This window comes from Anabas testudineus, chromosome 12 (assembly GCF_900324465.2).
Source record: "Anabas testudineus chromosome 12, fAnaTes1.2, whole genome shotgun sequence".
Classification (NCBI taxonomy): domain Eukaryota; kingdom Metazoa; phylum Chordata; class Actinopteri; order Anabantiformes; family Anabantidae; genus Anabas; species Anabas testudineus.
Window position 1 is genome coordinate 14,036,325 of NC_046621.1, and position 19,718 is coordinate 14,056,042.

Sequence of the window (19,718 nt, forward strand, 5' to 3'; positions counted from 1 at the left end):
AAGGGATGGAGCTGCGATGCTGGTGTTGTTGTCTCCGCCACTCAGTCGTGTGAAGTGTCCACCCGGCTGGAAGGACGTGAGCTGCTCGGGACCCAGTGCACGGAGAAACCGGCCCTGAATGGACTAGCGCTGAGCCGAGCCGAGCCGAGCCGAGCCGAGCTCACCTTGTCTCAGTAAACCAGCTGCTTACCTTTGCCCGCGACGAGAAGCGCGCGGGTCGAAGTGAGAGAAACACGCGCGCGCCCAGCTTAATGATTAGTATTTGGACAAGTGGCTAATTAACTCGTAATTAACTCGTAATTAACTCGTAATTACAGAAGCAGCATTTAAACCGGCAGCGTGTCTGCTGGGAGGCTAAAATTAGCCCCAGCAGCCTGAGGACGCGGCGCTAGTCATTCACCAGGACGGTTGTTTTGTGTTTTCCCTCGTTGTTTCCCGACGCACCTTGGATTTCAGTCGTCATTACAAAGCAAGTGTGGAGCCGAGGACGAGGTCACCACGACTCACAACAGGTAACGCTGCATCTCTTTGTTTTTACCACTCCTAATGTCTCAATGGCTCTCCGTGCAAAAGTAAAAACACTTACTAACATAGTTTTCGTCCAGCGTAACTTATAGTATAACTAAGCATTAAACATGAAGACACAACTCATTCTGGCGAGTGGACAAATGTCGTTGACGCCCATACTTGTTGTGTTCGTCAGTTAGGTTACACTGATAGACGAACAATAACTTATTATTAAGGTTACCTGAAAACCATCTTCCACAGTGTTTACACAGAATGGAACATTTCCAGGAAGCCAATTGAATAAAGGCAATAATAAAAAACACTTGGCAGCTAGCAGACCCTGAATGTGTTGTTGTTGTTGTTGTTGTTGTTGTTGTTGTTTTATTTATAACGTGTTCTAGTCAAGACAAAGTGGTTCATTTAGGAAGTGTTCAGTGAACAGTGTGAATTACTGGTTAAATCTGTAGTAGATTGATTACATCTGTTACTGCAGGATTTATGAGAATCAGGGCAGTCCATAGCTCTTATATGACATGACAGAGACTGTGGTCTAACACATTATGCAGGCTGACATAACCAGCCACCCTCCTGGCATCCATCCAGCCTCACTTCATTATTTTGCGGGGACCGCTCTTGGTTGCAAATCCTGAAGTGGCGGTTGCCTGTATCCTCGCTGCCTCCTGAAATGAAAGGGGTTCAGGCGATTTCGGTGAATTCTGAGCTGCTGGTGTAATTCTCTCCTTGATGTCATTCCTGTCCTTTCTTAGACTCGGTGTCATCAGCTCCACTCAAAGTGGACTATTAACGCCCCAGTAGGGATGAGAATAAAAATCCATCATAACATCTAAGCCAGGGAGGGCAATGAATAAACATCCCCCCCTCTGTTTCTTCACATCTTCATCTGCTGTTTTGGTAAAAGAAAGACTTCGAGTTCAGTGGGCTGGTAATAGAGTTGGACGCGCTTCACCTCCACTCACTGCCAGCAGCATCCGGAGTCACTGGCCAGGAATTCTACCTTTGCTATTTGTTTCCCTTGGAGGGAGAAGTGCGTTATGTGGAATATAGTGAGGCGCATAACAGGGAGAAAGGACCAGCTCAGATTTAAACTCTCGGACCAGCGAAGTGGGGCTGTAACAAGAGGAAGTGCTCTCGCTTAGCAGTGTGGTGGACAGGTTCCTGGCATCTAGCTTGGGCAAGTCTGATGCCAGATTCCTTCTCTTTGCCACCTGCCAAAGCCCTCCACCCCATCATCTTTATCAAAAGCCTCCACTGCGATTCCCCTCTTCCAGTTCTGTCGCGTACTATCAATCATATCTTGCTCTCAGCAGACTCTTCTGCTCATTAAGGATGTGAACCTGTAGGTAGCCTGCAGCCCGCCTAGCCATTCATCTTTCTCAGTAGGGCGCAGAGACTCACATCTGGAGCAGCATTTCAAAACATGGCTGTTAGCAGACATGTAGTGTATTCTCGAGGAGAATCAATGCATTTTTAAAGGCTGCATTAAAGCAGATGTGGTGCCAAGCATAAAATTAACAGCATTTGTGTTGCTCATACGCAGAAATCTATGTTTGTTTTGGTTTTTTCATTTCTTTAAAACGCAGAAAAAAAGCAGGTGTGGAAGAAAATATATATTATAGTACAAAGGAAAGACGACAGAAATGCCAATAGCATGTCACTGGTGATGATAGTTGGCTGGCTTTATTCCCTTTGTCTCTCTCTTTCCCTGCCCTGTTTTGCGTAAAAGGTTTCAGCTAAGACAAGTTGAGCTGCTTTCTTGTGTGTGTGTGTGTGTGTGCGTGTGTGTTTGAGAAGACCGCAGGGTGTAGCCCCAGACTTCTTTTTTCCCCTCAGGCGCTGCTTCCCCATCATGAATACGCCTTTTGTGCTCCAGAAAGACACACAGCTACGGTGGACAACTTGAGAGGAAAGGAGAACACACATTTGTTTCTGCACAAGTGTAAAAATAGAGGAAGGTGTGACATGATCTTATTTATAGCAAAGACCTTATGACTTCACCCTAACTAAAAAAACTACATTTATAACCTGAGATCATGCTTCTAAAATCAGTAGTTTATCCATAATGATGTTTTCTCGACAAATTCCTTTCAGTACCTCATTCTATGTTTTAAGAATTTAGACCTGCATAGGATTATTCATTTATTTAGAGAGACTAATGCAACATGGATAAAGACTGGTTCAAAATGCTTCACATACCAGAAAGGAAAAGCTGTTTATCACGTATCATAAGTGGTAACATATGTGTGATTGTGGTAGATTTCAGACCCTTTCATTAGGTTTGGAAAAAACACAACTTAAAAATTCCCTTTACATTGTCAGAAGTGGATACTTAGTGTAATGTGACAAAAACACTTTTTACTAAATAAGTTTATAACAGTGCCCTTGTCTTAATGTGCTGCATCCACCTCTGGGAACATTGGCAGTGACATACCCACAGAGCCCTGGCCTGTTAACCCTCACAGCCACAACAAACCATCCCCAGATAGTCCACAATGCAGCCGCGTACAACCACCCTGTCACAACACATGTGTCACCACTCAGCAAGAAGAGCACCGGGCGAAACCCTGAGGGGGCTGAACCCAGCGTAGTCACGCCACTGTGGCCAAGACGGCCCACCACCAACTGCAGGCTGCTCTGATGCCTCTTGACAGGCTGCAAGCTGGCACAAACACAATTTAAAACCCGCAAAAAAAGAAAATATCTTTTTTACTAACATAACAACGTATGAAAGTCCAATGGCAGAGGAGACAACCACATGACTGGCATGACGTTATTTTTCTCCAACATCAGGCTGTCTTTGAAACAAACCTATCACCAGGCAATAATGCACATATGAAATGATTCTCCAAAATCTAGAATTAGAAATTAACTAATGCCAATATTGTTAAGGTGTATGCTTGCTAAAATCAGTTGAGGAAATACTATATGAAATTGATTCATTATATGTATAATCACCATGTGTAGACAGAATGAAAAAACACGTTTAGTAAGTGAAAATGTACTTGCCTTCTTCATTGTACTCAAGTGGGTATATAGATAAATAATTAAGTGCCATCTAGCTTTACCAGGAATGCCTTGATTTGTGCCATTGTTATAGATTACATCTTGTATATGCCGTACATATTAGTTTAGCTAAAAAAAACTTTGACCAATTGACCAGATCAGTTACTATGCATGTTCATGATAGAAACAACGTGTTTTGCAAATATGCAAGGCACCATGTGCAAACTTGTGCATAAATGACTGCCAACATAATTGGATACATGTGCACAAGGAGGCAAGTGTTGGATTTATTTATACTGTGGAATCATAGGGACAATTCAACAATAATCTAAATTAGGGTTTACAAGTCTTTAGGCACATAAAACAACCACGTTTTCATCTAGAATTGTACCCAACTTCCTAATTAATAAAAACAATAGTATAAAAATAATAATTGATACTTTACATTTACTGAAAGCCACCAAGGACTGCCTAAGCCAACACTTCAACATTAAACATTAAACACTTTAAGAATTTAATGTTACACATAGGCACGTAAAGTGCCGACTTAGTTTGAACTAAAGATCCTGTTGTCGATGTTCTGTGCAAGCCCACAAACCACAGTGTTTTGGTATTTGTCTCTGCAAAGCATCTTCGCTTTTTCTGTCTAATATGCCCAGCGTGAGTGTTCTCAATGTTTTATGTGTGATTGTGGTCCACTCTACTAGCAGGGGGCTAATCGCTTGCTATTCGAGTGTCTCAATTTTGATTCTTGGCAAACACAGTGCCTCATTGTTGCTGTTCTGAAGGAAAGCTTGATGTCATGAAACCTGTTATCTATATTTATCTTCTCTCTCTTGCTCTTCACCCCCACGCCATCAGGCATACTGATAGGATGAAAATTCTCCTGCTGACAAGAAGTGGTCTGTAGGTTGGCTTTGATTTCTCAGTCATAATGATCAGCATCAGATGACATTCTCACCTACACTTTATTAGTCATTAGCTCACTTATATCCTGTAGGTGGGTGACGTTTAGATCCAAATTAAAGATTTACATTAATCTAACCAGTTTTCTAATGGGTCATTGAAAGTAGCAAGGTTTTCATACTTCACAACTTAAAAAATTGCATCAAAAAGCCATAACATGAGAAACAATATATTTTCAATGAAAACTCCACATTGTAGAAGATAAGTGAAGAAAGCATAGATTAGTAAAAATAAAAATATTTTGTAAGGCCAAAAAGAAGTTTTGTTCTCATCGTAAACTTTCAGTAGCCAGGTTTCTATCTGGATGGAATATAGGTGGGATTAACAGATGTCTGGTGAAAATGTGAACTTAAAGTTGTCTTCTATTAAAAACACAGCAGAAGATATGGATGTGAGGAGGTGTTAGAATTAAAAAACTGTTAGTGAGAAAAAATACACTGTGATGTTAACAGGATTTTAAAATACACATAAGAGAGTTGGATACATTTAATGAACCACATTGTTTGCTAGCAGCACTTTTTGAAATTAAATTTTTTGTGTGTACTTCTTGGTTAATTCTAAACATATCTATAACCAAATTTTATACTCGTGTCCTCCTGTGCCCAAATATTTTTCTGACAACCTGCTTAGGTTTTATGTGCTGTATTTGATAGGGATTTCAATTTATCTTTTGCAATTACACCTAGACTTTATTTATACTTTCCCAGTAGAATATGATCTCCAATACAGCAGAAATTGTAAGAGAGAAAGGAGGATTTACAGTTAAAGCCGTGGTATCAAAGTCTTACAGATGACCAGGTAACACTATAGTATAAAGGTACAACAGGTTCTTCACATGTGACAGATTTCTCTCACTCTGTCACTGTCAAATCGCATCAACATTCAGTTTATGTGTGAATGAGCAGAGGCAGCAGGCATCAAACTAAAAAAGAAATGCAGGGAAGCCAGTGCCAGGACTCAAGTTTTCCCTCTTCCTGCGAGATTCAAAGTGTCTGTCATGAGATCACAGAGTTTTGAGGAAGCTTGCTGTAAAAGCTCCTGTCAGTGCAACCACAGGCAGCTCTTTCAGGGCTACGCCCACTTATCTTCTCACTGTGGAGATACATCACTTAGATTTGGTCCACCAAACAAACTCCCACTGTACATGCACAAACACACACACCTGTCTGTGTCTGTGCAGGGATAAGTACTGACATACACAAGGACTGACACTGACAGGAGCTGACATTGTCTAGAGTTTTTCTCTCTTTGTACATAAGCACAAGGTTACTGTCAACACTTTTCCTAGTTCTTACACTCAAATGTAGATTGATATGGTATTGTATGGATACTAATTTACTGTATACCTACTACTTGTAATGTGGATAATCATATTGAAATAATTTCAAATGTTCAAGCACTTGCTTTATACACAATATCTGTGTAACCAAAACAAATGTTAAGGGGCAACTTCAGCATTTTTCTGATGGCTTACTATGGTTCTAATTTGGGGCATTCATGTATGTAAATGGTATTAATCTTCTTTTTGTCCTTCCTATATTAAAATATGTTTCAGCTGGAAAACTCCCCGAGATGACATAATCTGGAGATGTACATCAGATGATGTCATCTGGTTTCTCATACTACAGATGTTGTAGTTGTCTTGCTCCTCTTTGACTCCTCCAGATGATGTCATCTGGGTTTTTTCTGCTATAAGATATTTTAATATAGGAAAGGCAGAGGGAAGTTGAATACTATTACAATAAAAAAGGAGAACTTCTTTAACAAATTTTGCCCAGGGAGTGCTATGTTTCATGAACACTTTTCTATTCTAAAACTGATATCATAAATACATATTTAGTCTTTATTTGATTTGTGATCTTCATGCATTGGGTGTGTCCCTGTGTCATTTGTGATAATTGCCTATGGCAGCACAAAGTCTTCCCAACATGCTCATGCATAATTCCTTGTTGCGCAATTTATCTGCCTGATTTGGTGCAGTTGTTAAGTCGTGACATGTTGCATGCTTGTGTATGCTGTGAAGACCCTCTCAGCTAGTCTGGGATCTATTCTGATGTGAAAACCACAGACTTTCAGTGCTGCTACAGTATCTGTTTCCCTAAGGCTCGGAAACACTTAGTAAAAACCTGGCCAAAAGAGCAGGGAGTAAACTTAACACACACACACAGCACACACTGGTGCACACACTCTGTCAAACACATGCTGGATCAATTAAAATATTTTAGGCCACAGAGAAAAATACTGTCGGAGAGCACAAAGTTTATTAGAGGCAGGTTTTATACTTCTCCATCAGTGACCAATTCAAATCTTTTACCATGTTAGACTTAAATGTCATGTGTCTTTCTTTTTTTTATCATTAAATGTAGTGTGTCGGCAGATACGTGGAACTTGTAGACATTCTTAAAAACTCACAGGGAGAAGATACTGTAACAGCAAATACACTAAGAGCTCCCCAATGTGTTGGAACTGTCAGTCTGTTTATTTTTCAGATTGTCTTTTGACACAGGTGGTGGTTTAAAGAGTAGGGTGGTAATTTACCCACCTATATGGCATAGCTGCTGTGACTAGAGACACCACAACTTCCATAAAAGCTGCTGTGGACACTGCAACAAATGCAAACAAAATGTGGAAAAAAGAGCTGCTGGCATTGGTACAGTCCTCCCCTCTAAGGTATGCAGCAAAGAAATGCATGTGCTGACATACTGTTATCAGATTTATAGTAGTAGACAAGCTTTCTGTTCTTACATGGCACAGAGAATATTAAAACAATAACATGGCGAATTTACTACTTGGAGTTCTCAGCGATATTTGAAGCACTGGGTCCTGCCAAAAGTAGACAAATGCATTCTAGACATGAATTTCTAGACGCTGTCTAGTGAAAAATGAAAACTGTCAGTGAACACAAGGATGAAGTGATTAGATTTTGGTGGTGAAAGGTCAAGTTAACTGTGACATGCATGTAAACTGCAACTTGACTGGTTGGTTGAGGCAAACAAGTGTGATGCAGTAATTCTAGTTTGAAGTGCTTGCAACTAATACATATACAACTATGTAATATGAGATTTTGGGTTTGCTTTAAAGCTAATTCAGATATGTTTGAAACACACTGTTCTCAAGGGTGTGGTTTAAGAAGCAGTTTCACACAAGGATTCTATATTTTATATATTCTATATAAGATATGAGCGAGGTCTCTGATAAATGTTGTGTTGATAAAAATTTAAATAGAGTTCCTTTTTTGTTAATGTCTCTGTTGCAACATATCTGGGAAATCACATACTGTACACCTGTTTCTTTATTTAAATAATTTAATGTATATTTAGATGCAAATAGTATTTAAAGAAAGAAGAACTAACTTCAAATCCCCAGTTAAACTATGAAAGGTTGCCAATAACACAGGTTAGTTTCACAGGTTAGTTTTTAGATTGTGAATGTAAAAGAAGAGCCTTGTTTGAGGAAGATAACATAAGATCAACAGCAAATATGTGAAAAGCCAGAATCCAGCTTTGGTGGCGTAGGTGCGAGATCACTTATGGTTGACTGTCCTGGCCTTAGTTGACTTTCCCTGCAAAATATTTCAGGACACTACGAGCTGTGCATGTCTGAGTGTGTGTGCGCCTGTCTATCTCAGCGCTGGAGGGAGCGAGTCAATCACAGCAGCAGAAATCATCCCTGCGGGCGATCTGTCTCCACTCATGACAAGGCTCCTAAGGCACTTATCTTTCCTTCCCTGACTCATTTCATCCATCCCTCCCTCCCTCCATCTCTCCAACCACCTCTCCCCATTCTTTCTTCCCATTCTCCATCACTCTCTCTCCCTCCCACGGTTTGTCTCGTGCCCCAGCACTGCAATTAACTTCTCATCATCAAAGGGTGTAATAGAAAAGAAGGCGAGATCAAGAGTCAGACAGAGGCAGGGAAGCTGTGAGAGAGGGGAGATAAGAGGGATGGAGCCAGAGGAGCTGTGACTGAACAGAGGTGAAGCAGTGTCTCACATACACACACTCACACATGCTCACACACACTTGCACACACTCACAAGTTCTTTTTTTTTTCTCAAATACACATTCTGTTAAACACAATCACACACACATAGCACGCACTCGCTCTCAATCACTTTCACATTCCTGCGAGATGCAGACAGAAACAGAGAAAGAGAGGGATGATAACCCCCCTCCACCCCCAGGAGATTTTTCTCTCTCTCTCTTTCCTTGTTTTTATTTCTCAGCCCTCTATTTCTCCCTTCCTCTTTCACAGATGCACACACACTTGTTCACACAGTCTAACCTCCTCCTGCTTTTCTTTGAAGTACAAGAAGTATTGCTGTACATGTAGGGAAGCTGCTCTGTCGGTATTCTCATTGTTTTTTTTCACCCCCCTGGTTCAGAAAGCTGTCAACTGTGACCGCTGTTGAAAAGATGTCACAGAGAGAAAGAGAAAGATTGAGACTTGGGGATAAAAGGAGGGGGATGTTGAGATCCAGGTCCCAACGGAGGGCAGGGGGAGTGGGGTGGGGTTGATGGCATGCTTGTTTCTTTGTGCCCAAGCAAACGTAGCAGCAGCAGCAGTGAGGGGAGGTGATGGATAGGAAAATAGCTGAGGGTAAAAATGCAGCTCACGGGGGAAATGAGGAGGGCCAAAGCTGCTAATTAACCATGGCACTAGTGCTCAATAACAGTGACATAATTGGCCCTAGTTGGTGGTCCTTGGCGGGGGACCCCTCGGCAGTGGAATCTAGCTTGCAAAAGTATGGTTTGATTCATACAATATATTATAAAATGTGAATAATACACAATGTAACATGGCAGATTTTACCCAAAATTGAAATAGCTAAGTTGCAGGCTCCAGCAGGGAAGAGAAAAAAAGCATAACTTCTTTCAGCTAGATTCTCCCTCCAGTTTTTCTGCATGCATTAACATCAGAAGTGATGTATACCGTTTTTTTTTGTTTTGTTTTTTTTCCTTTTTCGAAAATGGGCTATTTTTTGCTACATTACTTTTCTTTGCTTCTACTTTTTTGCTTTAACATTTTTAACATAAACTGAGAAACTATAAATCAAGACAGAGCTGCTTTGTTCGATTGTATTAACCGGTACCGGTGTACCTAATAAAGTGTCCAGTGAACTATATAATCTTTAAATCCCATTCCTAGGTTTTGATTCTTGTACAGTTCTTACTCTGTCCCCTGGTCATTTGTCACAGGGAAATCCAATCCCTACCCTATGATGAAGTGAGAATTTACTGGAGTGTGTTTCATCAGTGAGGATAATTTGGAGTGTAACACTTACAAAATTGGATTTGAGCAACTGTGGTCATGTAGTAACGATACTGGACAGATTTTGTTGACTGCTGAGCTTAAACATGCCTGTAAAATCATGAAAAATAATCAGTGTAAGTCACTAATCCGTGGGACCTAGATAAACGCTGCACTCTGAGATGGTCTTTCAGTGGCTTTAGCTGTGACTGATTAGTTGGTTAAAAGCAAACTAGAGAAGCAGGAGGCAGAAATAAAACTCCTGCAGGTAGAAGAGGGGAGGGGAGACGCTTTCAGGGGGAAAGGTGTTGAGAAGGAGGTCTATCCGCTGCCCGCCTTGCATTCTGCATGAAGGGGAAGAAACAACAGCGAACCAAATGACAGTCATTCACTGTGATCAAAAGACTGATACAGTTTCTCATCATGGCTTCAGAGAATCACAGACTTTGGCTCTCAGGCCCCTCAGTGTCTTCACAGTAGGGCTCTGTTTTCAGATTAAAAAAAAGTTGGCGGGCCAGTGCTGCTTGCTGCCAAGTAATGTGTTTCTCTCAAGTTTCCTCTTATCTGCGTGTCTTTCATTTAAAGCATACAGTGATATGCCCAGAAACATTTGCATTATTAGGAAGGTAAAATTCATTAATTAAACATGATTGTGAATGGTGCATACCTTGTGCACTGGACCAATTGGCACTGTGCATGTTTCCTCTGCTTCCTAGATTACCAGGCTGTTGGCACAGCTTCCCAGTGTGATTCAACGTGTGAGATCCATTTCACTCAACAAATTGGTGTCAAACATCTTGGTAACTCTCCTACCAACTAATCAATGGGGAATTCATGGTGCGAGTGGGTGTCATCACTCCATCTGTGTCCCACTTGTTACTGTACATATCAGAGAGTTACAAGCCATCCGCCAACTTTCACCATTATTGCCGTTGAGATTTGTCATGCAGCTTGCACAGAAGCTGGTTACTCCTCCACGCACACAACACCAACGTATTTGCCAGTATCATATCATAGATAAACATCTTGTTAACATTTACCACATCATTAGGAAAGCATATGCAGAATGCGTGTGAAATTTATGGAGATAACATGCTTCGATGGTTTCCTGGTACCAGAAATTACAAATAAAAGGTGCCTTGAACAGATGAAAGTAACATGAGTTTATTTTTCTGTTTCCACAACTTTGTAAGTGACTTGTATAAGGATCTCATATTTTATAATTAGAATTAGAGCTAGAGTTCAGGGATTCACTGTTCTTCATGTCCACTTGATTGGGCTGATTTTCATTCAGTTATATTTTTTTTCCAGATCAAAATCAGAGACAGAGATGACCCTTGTTTTGTCCATGAATCCTTTCCTGGACCCAGAAGGAGACCCTCCGCCCTACCAGCCCATATGGGAATCGGAGCGGCGCACAAAGACCTGTCTGTCAAGCCCTGTTCCACCATGCAGCTCTGAAGAGCAATTTACTCAAGGTACAGACAAACTGTAGGTCATAACAATACAACTACTTTGCTACAGTAGGTGCATATACTCAAGGAACAACAACTCCTAAAGCTGAACATCAGCTGTACACATTTGTGCCAAACAGTCATGTTAATGACCAACAGTAAAACAGGATACACAGGATACTGGTTTCTTATCAGGTTTGGTGGGTTATGTAGATTTTCTCACATTTCCTTCCTTTAGATTAACATCACAAATCTCCCTCAAAAGTTTTTCACAGTCTTTACAGTACATAGTAGTAACAGTAACTCTGTATAGTCCAACAGTGCAGTTAATGTATGGTTTTCTCCATGTTTTTGTTTGCAGAACCCCCATGTAGGCAAGTTCCAGATCATGTTTCAGTGTCAAGGATTGCATACTTCAAAAGGAAGTTTGTTGATGATGATGATGAGCCCCCCTTCAGTTTCAGGACATACTGCCAGAGTGTGAGTATCTGTACACTCACATTTACACAGTCAGAGATAACAGTGTATACTAAATGTCAAGAAAGGCAAACTATTTACTATCAATACCCCAAATTAACAAAGGTTATGGTCGAGTATTAGGTTAATTTCATGAAGTTGTCTAGTATATCAGATATAAGGAACATAAAATCAATTAATTATGTCTACAGTAATTATAGTAGATGACACAACACAACTGGAAAGATTGCACTGTTACTAGTTTGTAATTGTTGAAGAGGCAAAGTCCATCACTACCAATGAACACTGAAAACCTTTCACTTTAGGCTAAAACTTACACAGATCTAATGGAGGTCTTTCCTTCAGGTTGCATCTGTTTTGGAGGAGCGTGCCCATGTGTTGCGTCTCTCCCTGGAGAAGATGAGATTCATTGACGACCCTGAGGCCTTCCTCCGTCGCTCTGTCCTTGTTAACAACCTCCTTCGTCGTTTGCGAGCTGAGATCCTGCTTCAGAGCGCTGACTGGTGCTTCCCACCAAACCCAGCATTTGCCACAGGCTCCTGTGTCTTGCCACCCAGCATTAACCCAGCTCACCAGCCACTCAATGGTGCAGTACCCACCAGGATCTGCTTAGCACCCCAAGCTGGACCACCGTTCCGTAAGCGCTTCCGAATGGTCCGTGGAGGACAGGGGGAGCTACGCCCCTGACTGTGCACAGACATGCTGCTGCATATATGCAGCAGCAGCAGCTGCAGGACACTACCTCCACCTCCCATTTTCCATGTATGATGCAGCACTCTCTACCTGCCCATCCACACCACACTCCTCCTCCTTTTTTCAACTAGCTAGCCATAATAAGTTGGGGCTGACAATGGCTGTAGATGATGAGGATGAAGATGTTGAGGAAGAAGAGGAAAATGAATATGAGGAAGAGAGAGAAGATGATGATGAGGAAGAAGATGATGAAAGAAGACAAGCAGGGCCTTCTATTGATGTTGTTAAGGACAAGTCAAGACCAAAAAATAGGATTGGGATCTTGCTGGGTCATGCATATACAAGGACAGAAGAGGAGAGCTGTATGACAGATAGGGTAGAAGATGAGGATGAAGGAGAACAGGAGGAGGAAGAGGACGAGGAGGAAGAAGAACAGGTTGTGAGACCTTGTCAGTGGGACTCAGAAAGAGAGCTTCACAAAGTTAGCTTCTGGCACCGCAAGGCTCATAGACAATGATGTGCTTTGTGAGAAATTACTTGTATTCTATGTCTGTTAGAATGAAAACGTAGTGATGATGACAACTGTTATCATCTCTCCTCATAGTAAATGAAGGTGAGATCTACCTACACTATTCTAATGCCAAGTCAGCTTTATTTTTTTGGTGTAATGTACCCTGCACACAAACACTCAAAGTAGACAATTATTCGCCATCTTTGGCACTGGAAACATTTGACAAACAAGATGACTGAGGTTATAGATGGCGGGATCTTAAATCCCAAAGGTGAAGTGAAGCTCACTTTTGCACTGTCTTCAAGACCATTTTCAAGCTCCACAGCACAAAACTAAAGGTCTCAAATGGGGCTTTATATACTACGTGCAACGGTCTCATTTCAGGACCCTAAACAAGCCTATGAAATGAAGGGTTGTGGATTTGTGAGTGTGTGCTTCTGTATGTGTATGTGTACGTTTGCAAGATATGATGTAGCATTTTAAAACTTGATTTTAAGCTGTTCTTCTTCTTACTAAACAGAGGTTACACATAGTTGTGTACCTGTTGATTTTGACGCTGTCTCAGGCAATGGCAAGTGACTGTGCTGCAGCAGCGGTACGATGTGTATTCTTCATAATGTTTTAAGAGACAACAATCATAAATATTGGAAATGTTGAATTACAATTTCAAGTGCCTTAGTGTTTTTGTAGACACATGTATATTGTGTGCTAATGTAATTGTTCTTGTTACTAAGTAGTTATTTCGCTTTCAAAGTGACTGCATTTGACTAAAACAGGACACAGGCATGTAGTTAAATGCAGGGATTCTTTCAAATGTTAGGAAGGTTAAAAATGTAGGACAAGGTTTCCACACCTAAAATGGGTTCTGTTCGTTTATACTTTATAAAGCATGTTTTCTAGCACCATAATGCCCACCTTGAAGGACAGTACAAGTCATGGAAACCTAAATGTGTTCAAAACACAATTCACCCTATGGCTTGGATAGTTCATCAAAATCATAAAATTATTATGTTAATTAAAACATTCCCATAGTTCATAAAATCATAAAATGACATGACTGATTTTTGTAAAATGCAAGATTTAATTGTTATTATAATTAGATTCTATTAATGCCACTTTTGCAGTTTTCCTTCCAATCAGTTGTCTTAGTGATTCAAATGTTTCACCATCAAGCAAAAAACACTGTTATTTGTTATTGTTGTTGAACTTTAATTAAATTAAAGGCTAATGGTAAAATGAATGGCATTTAATTTTATTTTATTTAAGTATGTCCTGTCTCAACGAAATTGTGTAGACTTTGCCAGTGTTATAAGATTCCCAGAGCCTGGCATCCAGAATTAGGCTCGTCCAGCAATCTTTAATATTATTCATTTAAGAAAATGCAAAGAATAGTTCAACATTTTGGGAAATGTGCTGGAACCAGGACACAGTTAGCTTAGCTTAGCATGAAGGAAACACAGTGAAACAACTAGCCTGGCTCTGACCAAAATACATCTACTGGCACATGTAAAGCTTATAAAACAACACGTTATATGTGATTTTATATATTATATATGTCTTGGAAAGAATGAATGTAGCACATTTTACAACTGAGATGATTTAAAGATGGTACTGTACACGCTAAAATGACAACCAGCCTAGCTCCTAATGCTAAGCTAAGCTAACCAGCTGGTGGCAGTAGCTTTGCATTTACTTTATATATATATCTATATGAGTGTGGTATCGAACTTATCATCTAACTCAGAAAGAACGTAAATAGGTGTATTTCACTAAAGGATGAACAGTCCTATTAAATCAGTATGATCCGTCTCTTTAGGTTCATACTTGTGTCAAATGAAGCTCCTGTCCTCGTAAGCAACTAGAATCAAGCATGCTAGAGTGAAATCTCATTGGTTATGCACTGATAGCATGGTTAGGCTGAGTGATATTGGTGTGTTTACAATAAACGTTATGTCATAATATAAAATAAATAAAATAGACTTGTTAGATATACCACACCTGGGAGAAACTGACAGATTATGCAGTTTCTACATGACTAAAAAAATGAACAATCAAGGACAGCTACACCCAATAATACAACACCAAACTATTTTAATCACGTACAGTATATGAGGCTTTCTGTCACGATCGTGGTTTCTTGGTGTTTTTCTCGCATTTGGCAAATCTGATGAGTAGGGTCCTCACACAAATGAAAAAAACACACCAAAGTTCTTTTAAAAAATGGAAAGATTGATCTTTGTGTTTTGCTTTTTGTGGTGTACCTTGTGGCACAAGTTGTCTGGATGGTCTCAGTTGGTTTGCAAGGAGAATTACTCCTATCTTGCCACTTCTGTCTTTTCTCTGATGTACAAAAATGACAGTTTGCATCCCTAATGACATTAGTGATACAGTACAACTAGAGATAAACACACTGTGTCCCCGCTTATCCAATTGCAGTTCTCTAAATCCCATGATTATAAGGTGGTTGCATATTTTTTTAAATGAAAGAATTTGACAAAGCAATATCTGTTTCTGAGACTAGAACATGTAAAACCGCATTGTCTGTTATTAAAAACAACAAAAGAGCAAGTCTGCTCTGATAATTTTATGTGATGTTCTGTGACAAGTGTAAAGATCAGTAAAAGAAATGTTGAAAAAAAAAAAAGGCTTTCTCCTTTATTCCTTTACATTACATTGATTCTTGCAGACTCGTTATTGTCTTGCCTCCCACCCTGTCTGCTGTTCCTTGGAGTGCTGTTCTGCAGCTTATTGCACACACACCAAATGCCATGATTCTTGTTAATCTTTTTGACATTACTCTGAGAGCAGTCACCTCCACACTCCTTCCTGCTCTCCCTGTCATTGTCCCTGCAATATCCCCTAAAAACACACCCATCTATCTATATGCCATACAACCTAGAGATAAACCAATGTTTACACAGTGCTGTCATCCACTGGCATTACTGGGCTTTCATTTAAATGTTCTTTTGATCCAGTAATAGTGCTCACTGTGTGCCCTAATTACTGGATTACTGGTTTTGTGTGACATAACCTAAGGTTGCTTGAAAGCAGCTAAGCCATTGTACTACATACTGTAGTGGTGTGTGTGGGGGTGGGGGCTAAGTGTGTGTGTCAGTCGGATGTAACACTGTGAAGTTGGGAGGTTAAATCACGGGTCTGAACATCTTGACAGCTCTGTTGCGAGGTGAGGATGGAAGATAATCTTTTCCTGACACTTCTGTCGCAGGGGTGTGTGTATCTTACCGCTCAGCTTGTCCCATCTTTTCCTGCTATAGATTCCTCATCATTAATATTATTATTATTGTTGTTATTATTATTATTCCCTACATTAGTGGCTCCCAATGTTTTTTTTTTAAATCTTTATTTGAATCATGTCCATCCAATACTTTTAGCCCTTTTCACCAATTTCTTACCATCTATTTATTTTATTTTGTTTTTTTTTTTTTTTGCTACTTTTGCCTTTTCAGCTAACTTTTTATCCAGGACCTTTTGCAAACTACAAGCTTACACTACTTTAGCCTTTTTCATCATTTACTACTCTGAACAATTATTTTAACTTTATTTTTCAGCTATTTTAATGATGATTCATTACACTTCACTGCTCACTAGTTAGTTTATATTCACTCTCAAATTGATTATGGAATTATTTCTACTTGAGCAATTGTACCATTTGTGTAAGACTTTCCACAAGCCTCTGACAAGTGCCCCTCAATGGGAATCACTATAGTACCTGTATCCACAATAGTAGATAACTACCATTACCTGTTATTTCATAATTAATTGCTGTATAAACAGGCCTATCCTAATCGATCATGCATTATGAATAGTTACAAAAGTTTATTAAGCACATCTAGTTAAATTATTCAGACACCAGTGAGGTGTGTGTGGCTGCGTGTGTGTGTATGTGAAAACAGCCTGCATACATAGCACAAACAACGCGCTCTCTCCACATCTATCCCTTCACCCCCCCCCCCACCCCCCCGCCTAAGGCAAAGATGGGGACTTGCCAAATGATACGCACACGCACTCTTACACGCAGACATACACAGACATCGCTGGGCGAGTGCTGAGGAGAGGGGAGCTGTCATTTGTCAACAAGGAACTTTGGCAGCTCACCGTTGCCATGGGAACTGTCTGTTGCTGAGGACTGGTTTTGCATCACAAGGTCCTCAAATTGGCTCCAAAGCCTCTGAGGTCCCACCCCTCCTCCACCCGGCTCACCTCCGTCTCTCACGGCTTCAAACAAATTGTCAGGATTTTCTGTTTTCTTTCTGATTTTTTTTTGCCCTCCCCCTGTTGCGGTGACAGATTTCCTCTGTTTCATTCCCCACTCAGGTTTCTTATTAGCAGTCAGGTTTGTATCTGTAGTATGAGCTGCAACAGCTAAATGACATCAAGATCAAATCTGTGCAGAGGGTGAGAAGACACATTTGCTCGGTTTACTGTCACTAGTGGTCACCTATGGAGGGACATATAGTTACTGTACCATCACCCATTAACTACATATATCCACAGTGAAGCATGACAACATGCCATAGATGTACTACAATTGAGACAAATGGTTATGTAAAGAATAACTAAAATGCTAATTCTAGTGTTTATTTCGGATTTCCATTCCTACTGGAAGGGAACGTTTGAGCAACAGCACTGACGGCAGGTCATTATGGGATATTACGAGGAATAATTTGAATTCAGTAAATTGGCAAAAATCATTCGATAGTCGGGCTGCAACAAATTCTTACTATCAAGGCTGATTAATCTACAGATCTACTTTCTGAGCTAGATTATATTTTATATAAGATGACATCACTGAACGCCCCAGACATTATTACATTACTATAGGGATCTCTCTTATGAAAGAGGACTTGATACATACCAGAACTGGTTTCACACTTGTATTAAATAGCAAGTACTACAGCAATGATTTGCCCTCTGCAAGCACTTACACATTATTATGCCTGAATTTTCATCCATGTCAACTCGAGCCCAACAAGTCGATCCCCATAGGATCAATTTGATTCAGCTTACATAACAACTGCAGCTCGCTGGCTCTTGTTGATGTGTTTCTCCCTCCAGCATAATGCGCTTGTATTTTCAGCGCAGAAAGAAGCTGTTGGTATTTGATAAACATTTGCAGTGTGTAGGATGTCCTCAATCCATGATTGTGAAGCTCACTCCCCCAACCCCCCACCACCACCACCACCAGTGAATCTTTCATGGTACCAAGACAAAGTTGCTCCTGATCTGTGACTGGAGATGAAAGAGATGCATGTTATTGGCTCTGACACCTGAAATGGTAGATTTCTGGTATCTTCAAGTGAAAAAAGGTACAGTGCAAAACAATACAACTGTCGTATTGGTAAAAAAGCATAAACCAAGAACCCCAAACTAACCGTTGGTCTGAGATTTTACTAACACAGAGGTTATAATCTTATTTCATTTGTTGTTATTTCACGTCAGTGTTGCTCACACAGTGTGTTGTGCTCACTGGCTGCAATTTAACCCACAATCTGAGAAACTGACCAAATGCCATTAATACATAAGTAAATATGTTTGTTTATTTGACGAGCGGATGGAGTATATTAAATTTGAACTTCTGCACTACGGGATGCTAAACTGATGATAATGATGGCACCTGAAACCTGTTTCCTGAAAAGATGATAGATGAATTGTCGTTCAGACAGAACACAACAGTCATCCAATGCCATACTCAAGGTCGCAGATGCTATCAGATGTACCATTAATTATGCTTCAGCAGATCTTTGTTAGTAATCTTGGTGCTGCCATGACAGTCGTTTCAGAAAAGAAAAAGACAAACATGATTCTACGTTCAGACGTTGTGACATTCATTGCTTCCTCTCACCACCGCTGTATCGCTGTTTAAAGCAGCATTTGTCCATTTTGCTCTGCAGCTAGGGTTTGGTAGCGAATAGATCTTATACTGTGAAGCAGAGTGAGCCGCAAAGGAGCCATGTGGGAGGCGTGTGAGTTATAGTAATAGTAAGAAGGAAGCAAGCAAAGTGACAGGACACACCCTGTCTGAAGACTGATACCTTTGGCAACAATTCGCAGGTTTCCTGTCAAATCCCTGAATCACTCTCTTTGTCTCGGCTTGTAGCAGCAATGAGGCCTGGCAGACCCGAGAGAAAGAATGAGGTTAAATGTTGGAGGAGGGGAGAGAATGGCCTGGGAGCATCCACAACAACATGTCCTCCTTTAACCTTGTTCTATATCTGTCCTGCCGCATCCCCCTTTTTTTCCACACCAACTGTACAACCCCTGGGATCAGCTGATAAGCTACACATCGCTCCACCCCTGGCCCACTGTCCTATTTCTTCAAGTCATGTCCTTTCCTGCTCTGCGCCATGATCTCTGTGAAACAGATAGAAAATCAGAAGGATCAGGAAGATCTGACAACTGCTGATGTGAGACTCATACCTTTCATCTAACCCTTTAAGTACGGGTTAGATTAGACCTTCAGGTCTAATAAAGTGGCAGGTGGGTGTATATGTTCCTGCTTCTAACAACCATCACATTCACATCTGACTTTACAACGTCCACCTTTTTGTTTTTCCTTCCTTTCCATTTATCATATGAAGCAAACCAGGTCATCTGTGCCTAATTAATGCCACTCTCCTGGTCTGTCAGCTCGTTGTCTCCGTTTGACTCTAAACACAGAGATTGTGTTTTGAAGTACGTATTAGTGGTGCAACCGAGCTGAAAGATGCTGCAAACAGAAAGGATTCAGCGGGTTTTTAAATGAAGCACAAATAGAACTGTATTGTAAACAATATTTGTTTGCCAGGTGGTAGAATGTCTGTTAATCATGTGCGTCCGTT

At 40.5% G+C, this 19,718-nt stretch overlaps 1 protein-coding gene across 1 annotated transcript; it reads left to right on the top strand.

Moving 5' to 3' along the window:
* On the top strand, positions 1 to 15,491 carry sertad4 (SERTA domain containing 4). The gene is given in 5 exon segments (XM_026353718.1): positions 1 to 512; positions 11,056 to 11,222; positions 11,560 to 11,678; positions 12,021 to 12,356; positions 12,358 to 15,491. Coding segments are annotated over 4 exon segments (1,131 nt in total). The 5' UTR covers positions 1 to 512; positions 11,056 to 11,074; the 3' UTR covers positions 12,886 to 15,491.
* The last annotated feature ends 4,227 nt before the right edge of the window (positions 15,492 to 19,718 follow it).